This window comes from Sabethes cyaneus, chromosome 3 (genome assembly GCF_943734655.1).
Source record: "Sabethes cyaneus chromosome 3, idSabCyanKW18_F2, whole genome shotgun sequence".
NCBI lineage: Eukaryota > Metazoa > Arthropoda > Insecta > Diptera > Culicidae > Sabethes > Sabethes cyaneus.
Window position 1 is genome coordinate 250,755,815 of NC_071355.1, and position 19,591 is coordinate 250,775,405.

General features: G+C 38.9%; 1 protein-coding gene across 1 annotated transcript in view; it reads left to right on the forward strand.

The window, feature by feature from the left end:
• Window positions 1-4,417: 4,417 nt before the first annotated feature.
• Window positions 4,418-19,591, forward strand: part of LOC128742345 (apoptosis-resistant E3 ubiquitin protein ligase 1) — a 59,153-nt gene continuing 43,979 nt past the window's right edge. The window contains exon 1 of the mRNA XM_053838679.1: window positions 4,418-4,505. Within this exon, the coding sequence (XP_053694654.1) occupies window positions 4,433-4,505 (73 nt within the window). The 5' untranslated portion in view covers window positions 4,418-4,432. The remainder of the gene's footprint in view (window positions 4,506-19,591) is intronic.

A 19,591-nucleotide genomic window follows, 5' to 3' on the forward strand; every position in this document is an offset into this window, starting at 1 on the left:
GTCGAAATGGAAGGAAGAAAAAGGTCAAAATGGAAAGAAAAAAGTGTTAAAATGGAACGAAGAAAAAATTCAGAATCGAAGGAGAAAAAGGTTAAAATGGAAGGAACAAAAAGGTCTAAATCCAAACGGGTCCAAACGGAAGTAGAAAAGGGTTAAAATGGAAGGAAGAAAAAGGTCAAAATGGAAGGAAGAAAAAGTCAAAATGGAAGGAAGAAAAGGGTAAGGCCGTCTGAAGACCGCCTTCGCTATTGAAGTTCTAAAGCCAAATATGTAATTTGTTTTGAATTGACAATATGAAAAATGTGTTCAGAACAGATCTCTTGATATTTTGATATTAATATCACAACATTTTAATCATGCATTCAAAAGTTATCATTTATTAAGAACAAAAATTCAGGAAAATTCCAAAAAAAATTATTGCGCGAAAAGGGAATATCTTTACTTTTGAAAAAAGGACATCTAGAACAAAATGATTGACCTCAATATTTTTGTATATATAATTTACATGTTTCGTTTTAATTTTGTAATATATGTGAATTGAAAAAATATCTCAGTAGAGCGTTAGACATGGGAAAATAATAAGAGAAATTAGACTTTCTTTGGCCTGGCGATCCTCCAGAGAATTATTTTTGTACGAAAATCAACACTTGAGCTTCCTCTGAATGTACTTCCATGAAAAAATAGTCTCTAGTTTGATTGCATAGTTTTTGCAACGTTTCCCATTAGAGGGTTAAAATGGAAGAGTGAAAAAGTTTAAAAGGGAAAAAAGAAAAAGGTCAACATAAATGCAAGAAAAGGTTCCAAATTGAAGAAGAAAAAGATCAAAAGAATGGAAGAAGAAAAGGACCAAAATGAAAGGAAGAAAAAATTTAGAATGGAAAGAAGAGAAAGGTCAAAATGGATGGAAGAAAAAGGTTAAAATGGAAGGAAGAAAAGGGTCAAAATGTCAAATGTCAAAAGTTTAAAATGGAAAAAAGTAGAAATGGAAGGAAGAAAAGGTCAAAATAACAGAAAGAAAGGAGTCCTAGTGGAAGAAGAAAAGGGTCAAAAAGGTGGGAAGAAAAAGTATAAAATGGAAAGAAGAAAAAGGTCAAAATGGAAAAAGGTCAAAATTTAAGGAAGAAAAAGATCAAAATGGAAAGAAGTAAAAGGTCAAAATGGAACGAAGAAAAAGATTGAAATGGTGTGACAAAGGTTAAAATTGAAGGAAGAAAAGGGTCAAAATAGAAGGAAGAGAAAGGTCAAAATAAAAGGAAGAAAAAGGTTAAAATGGAAAGGAAGGAGGAAAAGGGTTAAAATGGAGGAAAAACAAGGGTCAAAATGGAAAGAAAAAATGAAAGGGGTTGTGCACAAGACACGACCGCATAGGTGACGTAGGACTACGTAAGTCTCTTTGTAGCGATAGTAGGATGTAACTATGAATGTAAAATACGATTCTTCATGTATCGTTCACGCTACATACATTGCACGTAACGTTTATCGAACTAGGACCATTGTATACGTTGAATCCTCAACAGATTTAGGAGTTATTTCTATGAATTATTTGAATCTATTTTATTAATACGAATCGAAGTCACGCTAAACCAAACAGTAAATCAATTTTCATCTGTTTCTACGTTGAAAAGTACTTTTCCTCTGGTACGTACTAGTTTTCAAAAAGCTGAAAATTTTAAGTAAAACTTTTGGTTGGTCGTCCGCAACGGCGAAAAATTCCACTTTCCCCTCGTTGCCTGTGTTATTATCGTTATTAACTGTACAAGAAAATATAATAAACTCTTCAATTGTTGCGTGGTCCTTAAAAGAGCTAATTGTTTGATTATCATAACTCCAGCTTGCAATAAACTTGCACTAACGCACTTAACGTAATTTTCTTCTCGGTAAATTGGAGTACCAATAACCGCAAACCAGGCACGGCTTGTTGCAACGAACCAACCGGAAAGCCATAGCAGCTATGCGATCGTCGAAGCCGTTCGTGTATAGTCATGAGTCACGATGAAATACCAGTCCAGATGGCCTGCTGCAAGCGACTTGGAATAATTCTGGTCTTTTTGTTGTCGTGAGCAGCACTTCCGCAGTTAATTATTCCATCACGGCAGCCAGCTCCAGCTTCAATAGTTTCCTTTTCTCAGCAGCCGATGAATGCGACTATCCGGGAACTGCAGGCGTGTACGACTCGAGCGTAACTTTCGCTTGCCCCTGATGCTTTCTCCTTTGTCGCGTCCAGACATGCCAGTAAGATGTTGGCAGTAGCTCAGCTAGCGTTTGAATAATGCTGTTCGTATTATGCACCAGAGCAAGCGACAAGAATCGGTTCCGCCTATTTTTCGTGGTCCGTCATTCCATCATCTACGTTGAAGAAAATGGAGCATTTCAATTTCAGTCTGAACAAAAGACCAAAGTTACCAGTGAGCCGTTCACCTTTTGCTGCCGAAGCAAAAATTACGCTACGTGTTACTGTAGCTTTGGTGATGGATAGATTTGTGTTGCTAAAGAAAAACCCTAGTGAAAAGCCCTAAGTTCCAAGTTTCCTAAGTTTCATCAATTACCGAAAACCGTTCTTTTAAGAATGAACAAATTCTGATATGAAGATGCAAAAAATGTCACTAAAACTGCTAATACTAATGCTGCTTATATGAAGGTATAAAAGATTGTTGTTTTCCGCTGATCACAATAAAATTCATTGGGCCAGCAATAATTATTACAAAACATTGGGTTCAGTTTTAATGCGTTTTCCTGCGCATTTGTTGCGATCAATAGTGTAAATAGTGTGTTTGTAAACATTGTTTTCATTCGCAAATCCACTAACTTTGTCCGTGTTCAAAACTTCCTAAACTTTTGAGACCTTTTGCCTTAAACCAAGACTGATTGCTTACTCAATTACGTGGCTGCTGGAATGTTTCAACATAATTTAGCGGTTTATTCCGACCATAATTCGAAAGTGTCACGACACACTTCCAACATAAACCGTTACTTTATTCATAAACACAAAGGAGCAAATTAGTGTGTGGCATCCGGGAAGGAATCAAAATGTGCATCAATTGTGCCAAGGTATAAACCTTCTCTTTACTCACACGTTCACTGATTGACAACAGCGGACGACAATGGACAAGATAATTGATGCAAGTCTCCATTTCTATTCACCGTTCAATCGATTGAACGTCTAGCGCATTGACTCCGGCGGCATTGGAAAGTGTACTGATGGGTTCAAGCTGTCTGATTTTGTAATCCATTGATGATGTTTCAGGCAGTCCTGAAACTACGATGACTCAGAAGGGTCCGGTGGGTGTTCCAGCTGAGTTGCACAGAGTCTCGTGACAATTCAAACGATTGTTATCAATAACTTTATTATCTGTGACGCAGTTTGTTGTGACCTAGAAAAAAATATTTCTTTTTGATTGTTTTGATTTAAAAAATTTCCGAAAAACAAACCCACGTAAAATGAACTGTTAATTAAATTCAACATCCGTCTATCAATAATTGTGAAAATAAAAACAGTTTGCCATTCAAGCTGATCACGATTGCAAATTATCTCGATTGTGTCATTCAAACTGTTGCAGCACGATAACGGTCCGAACATGGAAACCGGTTCGAATAATAATAAATCCATCCTCCCGCAGCTTGTGACAATCAAATTTTTCAATCAAAACTTTTAAGCTCTTATCTCCTTCCCCTGCAATAAAAACACACTTAATCCACTAATTGAAAAGTGATAATAATGATTGTCGTTCTGATTCAAACTTCGAACCCGAATTTGCATCCACTCTCTTTGGTCGTTTGGTCATTGCACTTTAAGCTAGTTTTGTTCTTCGACAATGGAAAAATTTCTTACTAGCCCAAGGTTAAGTCCAAAGTAGAGTAATAGTAACCAATCGCAGTACATATTACATTAAACATTCAAACTTACCCGCAGTGTAAACGTAAAACTATTTTCTCATGTGCTCAACCAAAGAAAGGCAAATATGCCAGATAAGCCAACCAACAAGTGATAAGTGATGGCGATAACGCAGTGAGGGACAGTCTTTCCACGCCTATAAAGGTAATGCGATTATTGCCGTCAGCACTAAAATAGCGCCGCATTTCGGGCGAGACCGTCGCGTGGCGTCGACGCTAGGTAACAGCCGAGCAGTTCAGTTAGTGTAACTCCAAGCGATGACCGACGCAGACGGCGACGGGAGGAAGAACAAATGCAACTCGTCGGCAGTCGTGGCGTCTTCGATCGCAGTTTCAATATCGGCAACCAAGTGCACTCTCGAGAAACCCGGCAGTGATTTGTGATTGTGGTTTTAGCAGCGTAGATTTTTGTTTGAATCGTAAATAACCAACGGTGCACCGTTCGTTTGTGTTTGGTGTGGAGCAGAGCTGAAGTGGAGCGAACTAAGCGAAGCGAGCATTTGAGTTCAGTGTCGAGTTCAGCGCAGTGGAGAAGCCCATCATGTGGTCCCCGGAAGCGGAAATCAACTCAATTGCCTTTACCACTATGCGGCATTCGGTGTCCGCATCGTCCGGTAGGTACCGTTTTTTTTGTTTGCAATGCTGCTGCAGCGAATGGAACGAAGGGAACACTTCTAATCTATTCATTTGTTTACCCCTCGAGCGAGCGGTATGATTTATTCTATGAATGTGGTTTTTCGCGTTGTCATGCATGCAGATTACGTACAAGATGAAGTTTTGTCTCTCGACTCTTGCAATAGCGTACACTGCCAGACTTTATGTGTTGTAAACATTCTCACTTTATGGATTGAAAATAACTATTTTAATTTTTCAGGGAAATTGCTAGCTTCAAGCACAAAATCTTTTGTGGTTGCAGCAACATGAAATATAAACGTTTGTTGCATTTTCATGGGTTGAATGCCAAGGAGGCCCCCCTCTTTTATATCAGTTTTAGAATTTTTACATATAACGTAAAAAATCCAGAGATAAACCTTAAGTTTTTGAGATGTAGTAGCGATAATACTATGGAGACGCATGGCAGTTTTTGGCTACATTGTATTATCATCACTTCTACAGCACTTGCTGGATTGCGAAAATCTGTTCCGTGCTGACTCGGGCACCCATAAATCCTACTTGATATTGCTCTATGATTTATTTTTTGCTATTAGGAATAGACAGTGGTGGCAGAATATTTGGGAGGGATTCAATATCATGATCGCACGGTAATTGCAACAGCAATCCAGCTTGTCGCTCTTTCCGTAGATTGGGCACACGTGTCCTTCCTTCCATTTCTAATCTTTGCAATTACCTGGTGCAGTGCTCTAGTTAAAACTTCACCATTTTTTTAGTAGCTCGATTGGCCAATACGGTCGTACCGGGGCTGGGAAAAGAACGCGTCATCAGTACGTGCTCCTAGATTATCCCTATCGCTTCCGCCAACTGCTACATCGTTCCGCGTTTGTCTGGACAGTTCCCTGTTAGCTCTCGTGCCCTATTGCAGTATTTTACAGGACGATCATTGCAGAATTTCAAACTATGATTGTGCAAAAATGTATATTTTTATGGTTTTGCGTTGAAATAAATATTTTTCGTGGAAAGCTCACAAAAATGCTTTTCACTTGATACTAAAATTGTCAAAATTGGTTCAGTTGTTCCAAACTTATGAATTTGTAAAAGTTAACTTAAATTATGCTCTAAAATCTCGTGAAGGCGAAAGATTTATGTACACTCTTTTGGATTTTTTCGAACCACCGAATTGAGATGTTTTAATCTAACTCTAACGTCGTTGAATCTCTTTACTCGTATTACTGTCGGCGGTGGCCAGAAATCCCAAATATACGAACTCATCAACCACTTCCAGTTCATCGCCGTCAATAGTCACTATCCGTGAAAGGCAAGCGTAGCTTTCTCTGGTGCCGCTTCCTACTATATGTCTGGTTTTCGACGCATTGATTTATAACCCTATCCTCCTAGCCTTCGTTTTTTAGTTTGGCGTAGATTACCTCCGCCGTTCCGAAGTTTTTAGTAATGATGTCGAAACCGTCTGCGTAAGCTAGGAGTTGGTTGCTTATGCTAAAGTTCATTTCTCTCCTTTAGATGCCCGCACGTCGGATTACACTTTGAATAGCGATGTTGAATAACATACAGGACAGTCCATTCGCTTGTCGCAATTCGTAGGGACTCGATGGTGCCCCAGAAATATGCATGTAGCACATCACTCGCTCCAGAGTAGCTTTGATTCGCCTCATCTGTTTTTCGGAAAACCGTTCTCGTGCATTATTTGCTATAGCTGTTCGCAAACGACTGTATCATATGCAGCCTTAAAATCCACGAAAATATGATGCGTGGGCTCGTTGTGCTCCCGACATTTATGCAAGATTCGCTGGAGAGTAACAATTTGATCCGCAGTAGCACGGACGCCCATAAAGCCCGCCCGGTACTGCCGTAAGACTTTTCATGCTATTGGAGATAGTCGTTGTAGCAATATCTATGAGAGCACCTTGTGGGCGGCGTTGTCCAACGTGATGCCGCGGTAATTATAGCAATCTAGGCGATCGCCTTTTTTGAGGATGAGACAGAGCACACCTTTCCATCCTCTCCTCCGGTAGTTTCACTTCCCCCCAAATCCTTGAAATTATCCAGATAAGTGCCGTTGCTAGTGATTTTAGGGCAGTTTTATAGAGTTCTGCCGTAAATCGGTCCTTTTCGGCACCTCTATTATTCTTCAGCTGATCGATTTCTCACCGAATCTCTTCGAGATCGGGAGCCAATACGCATGTATATCCCGACATATCTGCAGAGCGCGTTAACCGTTCTTCACCACACTTGGCATACATGTTCTTTGACATACGGTAAACTGCACTCTGGGGTTGACAAATGTATGGGTGATCCCCAACGAGGGATGAGGGGGTAAATTAAGGAACCAGAGCTTTGTATTTCATGCATTCGAACCGATAGCAGTCGTGCTAGAATCTGGTGAACAACAGGAGGGAGAGGTCTAGAGAGGAGGGCACTGAGGGAGGATATTTGGAAAAAAAATCATTCCATTTTTCATTTTCATTTGAGTGAACCGGTGAGAGGAGGGGGGAGTTGGTACGAGGAAATAGATCAGTAAGCGGGCGGAAAACTAAAACGGAGTGATCTCTGACAAGACCTTCCATTCTTGTTCTGTGTCCAAATCTTCTAGATATAAAAACGGCAGGTAGGTATGTATGTATGTCCTGCCATACATACAAAACGCTATAATTATTCTCTATCAAATTTGTTTTACATGTTTCTCGGTATGAGGGTATGGTCACAGGAAGGTTGACAAAAAGGGGAGCGGCCGTTGTCAATGGAGAAAGCTATTGAACGACCCAGTGTATTTTCAAGTTTATCCAGTATATCATTCTTCACACCAGTCACTTTCTCATTCCCAAAAAAACACCCGCTGGTAGTAAATTACACATCCGACAAATATCGACATCCGACAACAGACTGCTCGTTTCTATCGCACCGACCGAGTAGATAGCAGTATATCCTCTCGACGGTAGAAACATCCTCATCGAGGCGAGGTGCGTGGAGTGATAAAATCGGGAGAATAAAACAAAATCGAATATTAGGCTACCTAATTTAAGGGTTCGGTAGTAGTTTAGTTAGTTAAATATTCGGGTACCAGCAGAATTTATTTTTGATTTATTTTTGATTACACTTCGCTCCAGATACTTCCTCATTCATAAAAAAGGGGTTTAAACAAGCACCCCCTATTACAATTTGGTTTCACTTGTTTCATGGCTATAGCCAGAAAGAAAACTATTATTAAAATCGTCGTTGGGTCAGCGGAGAGAAAGGGGTGGGGAGGGGTTGGTATGGTACGTATGTTCCAGCATAACTTCGAAACGCCTAAACATAATATAATCAAGACTTAGTTTATTCATTCTGTCTTTGATGAAAAACATGGCTTGATTAGATGTGTCAAAAACAAGGCAAAGCATAGCTGCTACATTCCGTTTTTAGAAACCTTGTCTTTTTATACGATAGATGCAACCAGCTGTAAGAGTATTGCGAGGCTAGTGCTACGTTCTAATAGACTCTTGCAGTTGTAGGCTCTCACAGCAGAGATTCGAATATACGACTGGCTTGTTATAGATTATACCAGCGCCGTACCTCGAGGCCAACTGGGAGGCTCCCAAAAAGAGGCTGAAAGGTCCATATCTAATCATCTATGCTAGCTGTAATTATTCGAGGACTATTTCTCGAACATTTTATAATCTGCCGGATAACAACGAGCACTGATGTAAAGTCCTAAATATTCCACCATGACTCCGGAACACCTAGACAGTTCTTCATGTAACGTGGCAAACATGTTACTTGACTTAACTGAGCCAGGACAGAGGGGTTGACCCTTACATGGGGAGGATCTCTCCTCTCCGTTAGGGACATTCAGCAAGTTCATAAGAGGGGGGAGATGTAGTACCCTACCCCATTTCACTCTATTTTGCCTAGCCTGTGTCGGAAGATTGGATCCCGGTCGATTCATGGCTCGCTGCTTTGGTCAGAAAATAGAACGACCAACGTTGGCATGAAACAATAAAACAATGTTTATAATGCGCGGTCCAGTTCTCCAAGGGTGCGCGCATAGAAATTAAACCTACTTAAATTAAGATGTTTTTGGTGCGCACCTTGCAGCGGAAGGTAAAACGAACACATAAGCCTTTCTACATGGCTTGCAAAACGTGACACGGCCGTTTCGTCCAGTTGAATTTGCAAGTGAGCCAGATGGCTGGGGCAATCCGCAAACGGAATAAAATTTGGCTATTGCCAAAATACGAAAAAGCGATTCTCATGAAGGGAAATCGCGTAGGGTCATAGAACACGTGAAGAATTTCGCCTTAGACAATAAGCTAGGTTAAGAACTTCTGTTCTACCACAGAATAAACGAGCCGTTGATGATCTGGCAGCCCTTAAGATTGACGGGTTATTTGATAATTCGGTTTTTCTTTGTGTTCGTAAGTTTAGGGTCTTAATTGAAGCAAGTGGGTGCCGCCGGAAGGCCCTACATTTCAACGAAGTGTCCGACTGACGCTGCTTAAGTGATTGTATGATAAAAACGGGTCTGACAGAAAAATTAAACTTAAACTCAAATTTTGGAAATTTAAGATCACATTAATAATTATAAAAGTAAACACAAAAAATGAGTAAAATATAACCTAGCAATCAACACTTAATCACTAAATAATCATCATCATCATCGTCATGGTTTTGCCCAAGGGGTTTCCAACAGCAATGATTACTACGCACCTTTGAAAAAAATTATTTTTGATTACTTTACTGATTACCTCTGATTACCAGTAATCAATCTCTTGTGATTACTATAAATTAATTGCGATTACGAATGATTACTTAGGATTATCATTGATTACTCTACTGATTACTATTGACTACCTAATTAATTCGTAAATGATTACAAAAGTAATCTCTGATTACTACGCACTTTTACGCCTCACTGGAAACCCCTTGGTTTTGCCTTTCTACTACAGTGGACCCCCGTTCGTTTGAACGATTCCTCATGCAAACTAACGGGGTTACTTTTTAATTTGAACAACTGGTAACCCGAAATATGCTGAAACCGCTGTGAACTGGCCGCCCTGCTCTTTGTTATTGTTTTGGTGGTTTGTTTTAGTCGGCAGTTGCAAGTGCGAATATTGCATTTTCCGATCGAATTTCTATCTTAATCGTTAGGAAAACGAAATGTGAAACCGATTAAATACGCTAGGTCAGTACAAACAAATTGTGTTTATGTGCATTGTCTGCATAAACAAATGATGTTATGTTGAGAATGACATTTGAACCATTTTTAATTTGCACGTCATGCAAACCAGCGGGGTTCAGATTAAAAAGTGTTCAGATTAAAAATGGTCAAACGAACGGGGGTCCACGGTATATAAATAACGGGTGACTACTAAAATTTTGGAATTTTTTTGAGGCCCCTATACTCCACGACAAACGAGCTTAAAGAGAGTTGAGAGTATGTATGTGTTAGCTCTCTCTCTCTCTCCTCTTTTTGTTAATTAATGCGCGAATATTCCCTTTTTTACTTTTGAAGGAAAAGGACATCTAGAACAAAATGATTGACCTAAAAGAAATTTCTATGAGTAAATTTCATGCATTGTTTTAATTTTGTAATATATCTGAATTGAAAAAATATCTGGGCAGAGCGTTAGACATGAAAAAAGAAAAAGAGAAATTGAACTTTTTCTTACCTGGCACTGCTCCAGATAATTATTTTTGCATGAAAATCAGAACTTAAGGTTTTTTTGTGTGTACTTTCATGATAAAATAGTCATTAGCTTGATCGCATCGTTTTTACGGTGTTGCCCGTTAGAGGGTTAATTCAAAAACCATGACTCGAAAAATCTGTCTCAGTGCGCCCAATCGAAGATTTCTGTGGGATTTTGAGTTCCTTGCTGTACAAAAGTAACTGCAGAGCCACGAATTGTAAAAAGTTGATTGGTCGAATCAAGAGATGCATTCGCAAAGTTGACATGACGACCGTACAGCGCGCCTGTTTCGACGTCAAACGAAAGCTTCGCCGAACAGCCGATTACGGACCGTTTTCAAATGTACACTAATTTTTTTTTCAACAATGGATAAAGTATCTTTAATTTCGATAAATCAGATCTTCATCATGTATCTTTGTCTTTTTTGACAGCTTGAGAAAAAAAAATTCCAAAATTTTAGTTGCCACCCGTTATTAGCTATACAGTCAAATTCTTCGTATCGGTAATTAGCTGCAAATTGGCATTGTCAGCACTATAAAAAGGTTAGTAATAAAGTAGCTGTATAATTTTCCAAAATAGCATTTAAGGCGACTTACATGCTTATTGGCTTGCATTTGAATAGCATTAGTGATGCTTATTGGTTACCTGGGATGCTTTCATGGTTACGTAACTGCCCAAATGAATCATCTAAGGTTGAACTTCTAAGAAACTTGCAAAACTCGAGATTGTGACCAAGGTCATCCGAAATTCACGATTTATGTACAACACAGTTTAATTTTTGGCAATACGAAGTTTGTCGGGTGAGCAAGTAATTTTATAAAGAAGGTAAACACAAAAATAAGTAAAATATGAATGTTGTACTTTTATTTATCAAATGTTTTATGTTTTGTCTTAAGTTAAGTTAAGATACTCGGTATTTCTTTCTATCTTGAAAGAACTGTTTGCAAGATACAATAATTGTAACCCTCCAACCCGCCCTATGGTTTAGCCTAGCAATCAACACTTAATCACTGAACTATCATCATCATCACCATCGTCATCGCTGAGTCGTCCGAATTTGGTGACAAATGGTTGATCGTCGGATGTTCGGTTTGCTGATATTGTATGTTACTTTTATGTCGGTATTTATCGATTACCATCTGTTGCCTATCGTTTGTGAGAGAAATGGAATAAATTATCATGCACCTCCATTCATTTGCTTGCGATGGAGCCATTATGTAATTTGGTCTGATTAGTGTGTAATCAACACTATAGTTTCAAATCCATTTTATGACAAAAATGCTCCATAGAATGATGCCTAGTAAACCAAAAAAAGTGTCATGTCTGATGTAATCAGACGGTAATTCAGGTCGTACCACTTCCCGAACCAAAAATTCTCGCCGGACCGCACGACACTGTTCCTTCGGTGGTGGTGTCTTCAATCATTACCATCCGAATGCTCATTTGCGCCAAACCGAAAGCCATCAACCGCACAAGAAAAACCCACTGATGGATGTTAGGCATGCAACGTCAAGCAGACAGCACACCATCTTCGCACCATTTGGCACGCCATAATCGTTAAATGTAGCGTCGAAATTACCTATAGGTTAGTGATTTACGAGCAACGAAAACAATTTGCTTCTCTTTCCATCGTAGGCTTCGTTTACCATCGGCTGGCGCCTGCCTGGCCTGCACAGTACAATACATACAATACAATGCGACGAAAAAGTAGGTGCCAAGGTGGAACAATATACCGATAATTGCTTCTGCAAGTGAGCTCATCATCGCCACCTTTACGGACGGTGCAAAGTGCTGGCTGGCAAAAAGAAAATACACAACAAATTTATCGCCAACTAAATTGAACAATTTCTCAATGGAAGCAAATTTGGCTCCGTTCCATCAACCTGTTCGGTTCTTAAGCGTTCGGGCAGAGCAGCACAGAGAAAGGTGACAGTGGCATCCATTTGTTTTGGAAATTAATTAGCCGAGGGGTTCGGTTCTGCCGCCTGCCGACGCAGCAGTATGGAAAACCAAATTGTCCTCGTTTAGCAATGGGCTGATTCACAGCATGGGTTGTGCACCTGTTGGTTTTTGTTTCACCAAACCGTTCGTGTTCAGTCAGATGTTGGCTGTGTAACGAACAAGATTGCATACAGGTGTTCGATTTGCATCTCGGCTGTGCAGCGCAGCAGGGGGCGTCGAACGACGACGGTGCACCATCAAGGATATAAACAAATACCTATAAGGAAAGAAAAAATGGGAAAAATATTACGCGCTCTTCAGCGGTAAGGTCACCGATAGCTGGGGGCAATCGCTTTCCCTGTCGTGTGTGGGTGCGATGAAGATGAAGGCTGTCGATAAAGAAATAGTGGGTTGGCATGGAACACCAACAGTGTGTGTTTTCAACTAGGAATTTTCAACTTGCTGGAAATGAATCATAATGGAAATTTACTGCGCTAGCAGTTTGATGTTTCAAATGGGTTCGGAAGGTCAACCGGAAATTATACTTTTCGGAACGTTGGTGGGATCCCAAGCGGAACTAATCAGGGAATGATTTCGTTTTGGGGAAGAAAACCCCGAATGCGTAGTTAGGTCCAGAGAAAAGAATTCCAAACGTGGTCGCGTAGTCATTTCATGCGGAAATGAAGCAACATTGAACTTGCTATCTGATCACGAAATCGGTTGATTTAACGTTTCTTATTCTGCTAGCTATCAACTAATCGAAATGAGTCTCACGCTTAGAGTCCCTCTTTTCGTAATGCTTATTCAACAGAACAGAAGTTGGGTGGTATACTTCTTTTTCTTTTCTCGGTGAAATAGTGACCTTTCGTGATTGCTACAATTCCGGGCCGCTCTGCTATTCCTTCGAGAACTCGAGAAAGTTGATTTTTTACGACCATCGCACACAGTCGTTCGGGATGACCTTCCGTGAGACAGAACGATGAAACATTGCTATCGTTGCTTGGCGCCAAAGCCGGCTGCAATGAAGTATATATCTATTTTTTTTTTTGCTAGCCGGCAGACATCATGGCGATGGTTTGTTGCGTTCTATAATGTTTCTTTTCGGTGTCACATCTCTTTGATTGAGAAAAACGAAAATTGATCTGCACACAAATAGATACACTCACACTAATACACAGCACGTGCTTGATGCGATGGTATTCATTAATCAAAGAAGTAGATACAGCTCAAAGCTGGTCCAGCTTTGATTCGGATGGAATTTAGCACTCGGCACTAGCGTGCCCAGACGTAGTTTCTAAGCCGCCATGATGTCGTAAAGGTTTTTTAATTTATTAACTATTTATCTCAATTTTATTTTCTCGATTTTGTGTGAGTTGCTTCTCTTGAGTTTAATTTATGTAAAGCTTCCTAAGTTTCTCATAATATTACCTAATTTTTCGTGCCTTTCACGTTTTGCTAGATTTGTGTCTAATATGCGTATTTTTTGTCACTTAGGTATATTTTTGTATCATTTTTTGTGACATTTTTGTGTTTCTTTGTTATTTATTTTATAAGTCCATTGCAAATCATTTTCAAAGTTTTTGTCAAGCCACCACCCCCCCCCCCCCCCCCCCCCCCGTGGAAATTGGTTTGAAAAATCGGGGGACAAAAAAATAATTTGTAGGATATGAGTTAATTTTTTTTTATAAAATCAATTGTCTGTGGGCTCTACAACCTGAAAAACTCGAAAAATGAGTGTACGAGTTGAGTTAACGCTTCTAGCACGAAATAGCAATGGAAGTTCAAACAGTGGAATTTCCGAAACTCGGCCAAAAAATTTTCTTTCGTTTTTGTTTTTTTGTTCGTAGATTTTTGCATGAAAAATAACAACGTATTTATTATAAGCAAGAATAGATTCGGTTTTCACGTTTAAACTTTAAATAAAAATGCCTACACCCGTTTTTTTTGCTCGAATAAAAAATTCAATTTGTTTTTTTTTCGCCCCACCCTTCTGTGGTCGAACATTGGAAGGACAAAAACTTTATAAAATATTTGTAATGGCCTAATTGCTAATTATTTCGTGTATCATTTTTCATTTCGGTTATTTCTGTTTTCTTGTTATTTCAGTGCTTTTTGGGTTCTTTTTATGTCATTTTATTTTGTGTTGTTTTTGGTCCATTTTATGAAATTTCTTTTACTTTTGTTTTGGTATTTTGTTCGTTTTTCTGAATTTGTTAGTGACTACATCATTGTTTTATTTTGACGTTTTTTTGTATTATTTTTGGTATAATTTTGAATCAGTTTTGTATAACAAACAATTAAATACAATGGAAATTTGACGAAAATACAATGGCAATAAGGCCATTGCAAATTATTTTTAAAGTTTTTGCCACCCCCTTGGAAATTGGCTTGAAAAATTGGGGGACAAAAAATAATTTGCAGGATACGAGTTAATTTTTTTTATAAAATCAATTGCCTGTGGGGTACGAGTTGAGTAAACGCTTCTAGCACGAAACAGAAATGGGAATTCATGCAGCGGTATTTCCGAAAATCGGTCCAAAAAAAATTTCTTTCATTTTCGAAAATAATAGCGTATATAATAAAAGCAAGAATAGATTTGGTTTTCACGTTTAAACATTAAGCAAAAATACCTAAAATCGATATTTTTTTTGCTCGATTAAAAAATTCTCTTTGTTTTTTTTCGCCCACCCCTTCAGTGGGGGCTTCCCTATATGGCATAAAGACGTTTGGCATAATGCTGTTTGGCATAACGCCATTTGGCATAAATTCATTTGGCATAACGGTCATTTGGCATAATGATCATTTGGCATAATGGTTATTTGGCATAACGACTTTTTGGCATAATTGATAAGCTAGCCAGATTTTGTTGTTTGGTGCTTCGATCGCCTCACAAGGAAAGAATGATTCGTTCTTACTTGCTATCGCTCGTTCGGACCCAACTGAAGGAAAGAACTAGAGGTCAGTAAGCCTAGGTAAACAACTAAACCTAGACAGATGTGATTTCTGCAGGAGGGCTGCCCCTCCCCCCCCCCCCCCGCAGTGACCGGCGCTTCCGAGGGCGGGTCACCGGCGAACACTTGCCGTTGCCTGCGGCCGGCTCGCCCAGAATCATCTAGGAAAGCGAACATTAGGTCATAAAATAAACTTGTGGAATTATGCCAAATGCCGTTATACCAAATGACATTATGCCAAATGGCTCCTTCTGATTATGCCAAATGGATTATGCCAATTGGCGTTATGCCAAATAGCATTAAGCCAAATGATTTTATGCCAAACGGGCGCCCCCCCCCCCCCTTCAGTGGCCCAACACCTGAGGGAAAAAAACTTTTAAAAATATTTGTAATGGCCAAATATTTGTAATGAACACGAAAATACAACGGCAAAAACTTTGCAAAGACTACAAACAACAACAAAATAATATATATAAAAAAGCTTCAAAAGGAGAGAAAATTAAAAGCAATGACGAAAACCCGAAAGAAAATGACAAAATTTTCGATAACAGTGAATGACGCTAAAATGGCTAAAAAGTGACGAAAAGACAACAAAAAAGGCCAAACGGCGACAAAAGACGATGAAAAGATAACAGAAAGACGAAGAGAAAATGACAAAAAGACGGCAAAACAGCAACAAAAACGCGTCAAAACTGCGACAACAAATGACAAAAACAGACGTCGAAAAATGATGAACACACGAATCAAAAAGAATAAAGAGATGGTAAAACACGTAAAAAGGCTCTAAAAAGATGGTAGAGAGATGACAAAAAGACGACGATAAGATAACATTAAAATGATTAAAAGCAACGAAGAAACGACAAAAATAGGTTGCTAAAGGAGAACCAAAAAATGACGAGAATGTAGTGAAAAGTCGAGGTAAAAATTATGACAAGTCGTCGAATAGATGATGTAGAAAAAAAGATGAACGATGACAAAAATACAATAAAAAGATGCAGCCAAAAAGTCGCAAACTATAAACAGGTGCTGAAAAGGCGATGAAGCCTGACGCTAAAAAAGGCGTCAAGAAAAGCCAAAAAAGGCTATAAATAACGACAAATATATGCCCATTAGAGCAACCAGAATCACCTACAAAGTCACGGCACTGGTCTAACAAGCAGCCATCACAGCCATTGAATCTTGACTGGGAAAGGCTGCTAGAGTCAATAGGCGACTAGCCCCGCAATTGTCCTGAACTCTAACAGTTGGCGGCGAAGTCTGTCATATAAAAAGGGAAAGATCAAGTTTCGAAAACGGATTGTAGCACTTAGGCCTGGCTTTTGTATTATTTCCTGTTATTTTTGTATAATTTTTCTTTCCTATGCATTTTTCTTAATTTTAGTGATTGTTATAGCATTTTATGGTATTTTTGTTTAAATTTTCTGTTATTTTTGTGTCTTTTCTAGGCCATTTTTGTATCTTTTTTGCATCATTTTTCAATTCTAAGTCCGTTTTGTTATTTTCTTCCAATTTTTTGAGCTTGCTTATGTTCTTTTTTTATTCTTGCGCTATTTCTATATTATTTTTAGTACTGTTTTATATCATATTAAATGAAGTTTTTGAATCATTTTTCATTTCTATGCCATTTTTATACTTTTTTATGCCATTCGAGATCCTTTGTGAGCCTATGTAATTCTTTTGTTGTTTCATTTTGCATCAATTTTAAATCGTTTTTCCGTCATTTTTGTATCATTTGACCATTCATTTGTATCAAACTCATTTTTGTTATAACTTTTAAATTTTTTTCCGTCTTTTTGCATTCTTTTCCCCTTTTTATGTATTGTTTTTGTATTATTTGTTATTTGTTATTTGTTTATTTATTTATTAAATTCATCCCACTGTTTTGATAATACTGTGCTGGTTTTGTGTCAGTTTTTTATTATTTTATTTATTTACTAGCTGACCCGACAAACTTCGTATTGCCACAAATTATACTGTGTTGTACATAAATCGCGAATCTCGGATGACCTGTGTCACAATCTCGAGTTTTGCAGGTTTTTGAGGAGTTCAACCTTAGATGATTCATTTTGGCAGTTACGTAACTATGAAAGCATGGGTTGTTTAATATGCAAAATTGCAATTTTTCCGCACAGTAAAGTAGAAAACAACTGCCGTATTGCTTAGCCAGATAAAATAAAGCGGATAGCAATATTCGCCGTGATTGTATAACATTTCGCCGAATACCATTTCGTGAAAAACCTTAAGCGGAATGTACCATTTCACGAAAAACTTTTTTGCGGAATGTATCATTTCGCAGGGGTGATCCTCTTCTTACTCGCTGTCGTTCGTTCGGGCCCAAATGAAGGAAATTAATAGAGGTCTGTATACTAGCGTCTCGCCCTGAATCATCTAGTGTTACTATAGGTACTTTTTTGGTGGTCCTAATGACTGATTGACTAATGTTTTATGGAAGTCTAAAATTTCTGGAATTCGATTAGTTTTTGAGTTACGCAAAAATTTCTCTTGTATTTGTATGAAAGTCATTATCCCCCTACCACAGGGGTGTGGAATCTCAAACCATCATAAAATAAATTTATGCCTCCAAAAACCTACACACACTAAATTTGGTTCCATTTGCTTGATTAGTTCTCGAGACATGAGGAAAGTTATATTTCATTTGTATGGGAGCTCCCCCTCCTGAAGGAAGGAGGGGTCCTAATTTACCAAATATATTGCGTTAGTTTGTGGCAGTGGGACTCCAACCCACAATTTCTCGATTAGTACTCGAGTGCATTATTTGTAATATGAGTGCCCTTTGCTTCTACCACGAGAAGATAGACGATTATCGACTGCATTGTTGAAGCTAACAGTCTAGTGCCTACCGTCGTTGAGGTATAACGGTATTAAACCACACCGGGTGCGTTTTTCGTTTTACTGTTACTGTAAGTTGGAGTCCCACTGCCACAAACTAACCCAATATATTTTTAGCCGCAGATCGAAACTTTCCCAGTATTCAGTCTAACATTTTTTGCTCCAAACGCTCCTCTGCTTTAATCAAAATATTCGTGTTTGTCTTTTTGTGTTTATCTATTTTCTTTTTCCTGTTTCATTATTGTTTTATTTCTTGTCAATATTTTATCATATTTGGTCGTTTTTCTGTTAGATGTATATAATTTTAAAGTAATTTCTCATCATTTATATAATTTTAATTTCTTTAATGTCATTTTTGAGTCTTCTCTATTTCATATACGAGCAGAAAAAAAGTTCAACCTTAAAGTTCAACTCACTTGAACGTGCCAACCGTTCGCAGTGAGCAATCGACTAACTTACGGCAAGCGACATATGTGCAGAAAATAACCCTATACCGATATCATGACTTCCTTCGCCAAGATAGCGCAAACGATCGCATTAATATCAACATGTTCATCTCCATTGGCAACGCCAGAGTCCCGCGTTAGGAGCTCCGTTTGCCTGCTGGTGCTGGTGCTGGAAACAACCGTCCGGGCAGGCGGCGATGTTTACGTTTGCCGATCAATGCCAAAAATTTACGGCTATTTGCTCGCCGCACTCTTTCCGCTGCTCGTTTATCACGCTCGCGTTACATATGTGTGTGTGTGCTTAGCCATTTAGATAGATAGAGCAAGATAGATAGAGAGAGAAAGCGAGACAACCGGGACGGGTATCCGCCGGTCTATTGACAGCAGATTGTGTAACCAATAATCGATTATTTTAATAACTTGTTTACACTTTCCCGATAGGTTGGTGAATAAATCAAATGCGAACGACTGCCGCCCAGCTGGGTGGGTTGCTGGGAGGATTGCTTAATCAGCGTGATCATCATCGGTGAGGTGTTGAGTAATTAGCAGTTCACTCGATAGGATTCGGTGTCGGTGATCGAACTTTGTTCGAAATATTTTTAAATTAATCACTGTGCAACAGATGATTTTCGATTCGATTCGATTAGAAAGTGCAGTTGAGCAGTATCTCAGAACATTAATTTCTCGCGGATTGAAGACATTTACAACCCGAAATATGTACAATCTTACCACTTTAATTTCGATCGATGTCGCAAAATGTCACTTGACAGTGTCTAAAATCGATCGGAAACTAATATTTCAAACTAATTACATAGCTTGAACTGAGCAGTAATGGGGACGCCTGGTTTTCGACTGACGACGCCAGGTGCTTCCTGCGCTAAACATACATCACAGAACGATAAAAGAGCACTGGGCATAAAATAAATATTTCACTGCACCATTTTCCTTCCTCCTGTCCCCCCACCACACCCCACAATTAGCCGGGACAACGTGAAGTGCATAAATTCCTATTTCGGCGGATGCCCCTTCCAAGCAATATGCATTCAATTTGTCGCCGAAACTTTCTTTTGCTTTCTTTTGAAACCGGGGCGCGGCGCTGCGGCGGCAACGGTAAATGTTGTTTTGGACAGCACAAAATAAATAGTTTTACGGGATGATTTATAGAAGAGCGCAGAGCGAAGTCCGACTGTTATCCGACGGTTCTGTTGTTGTT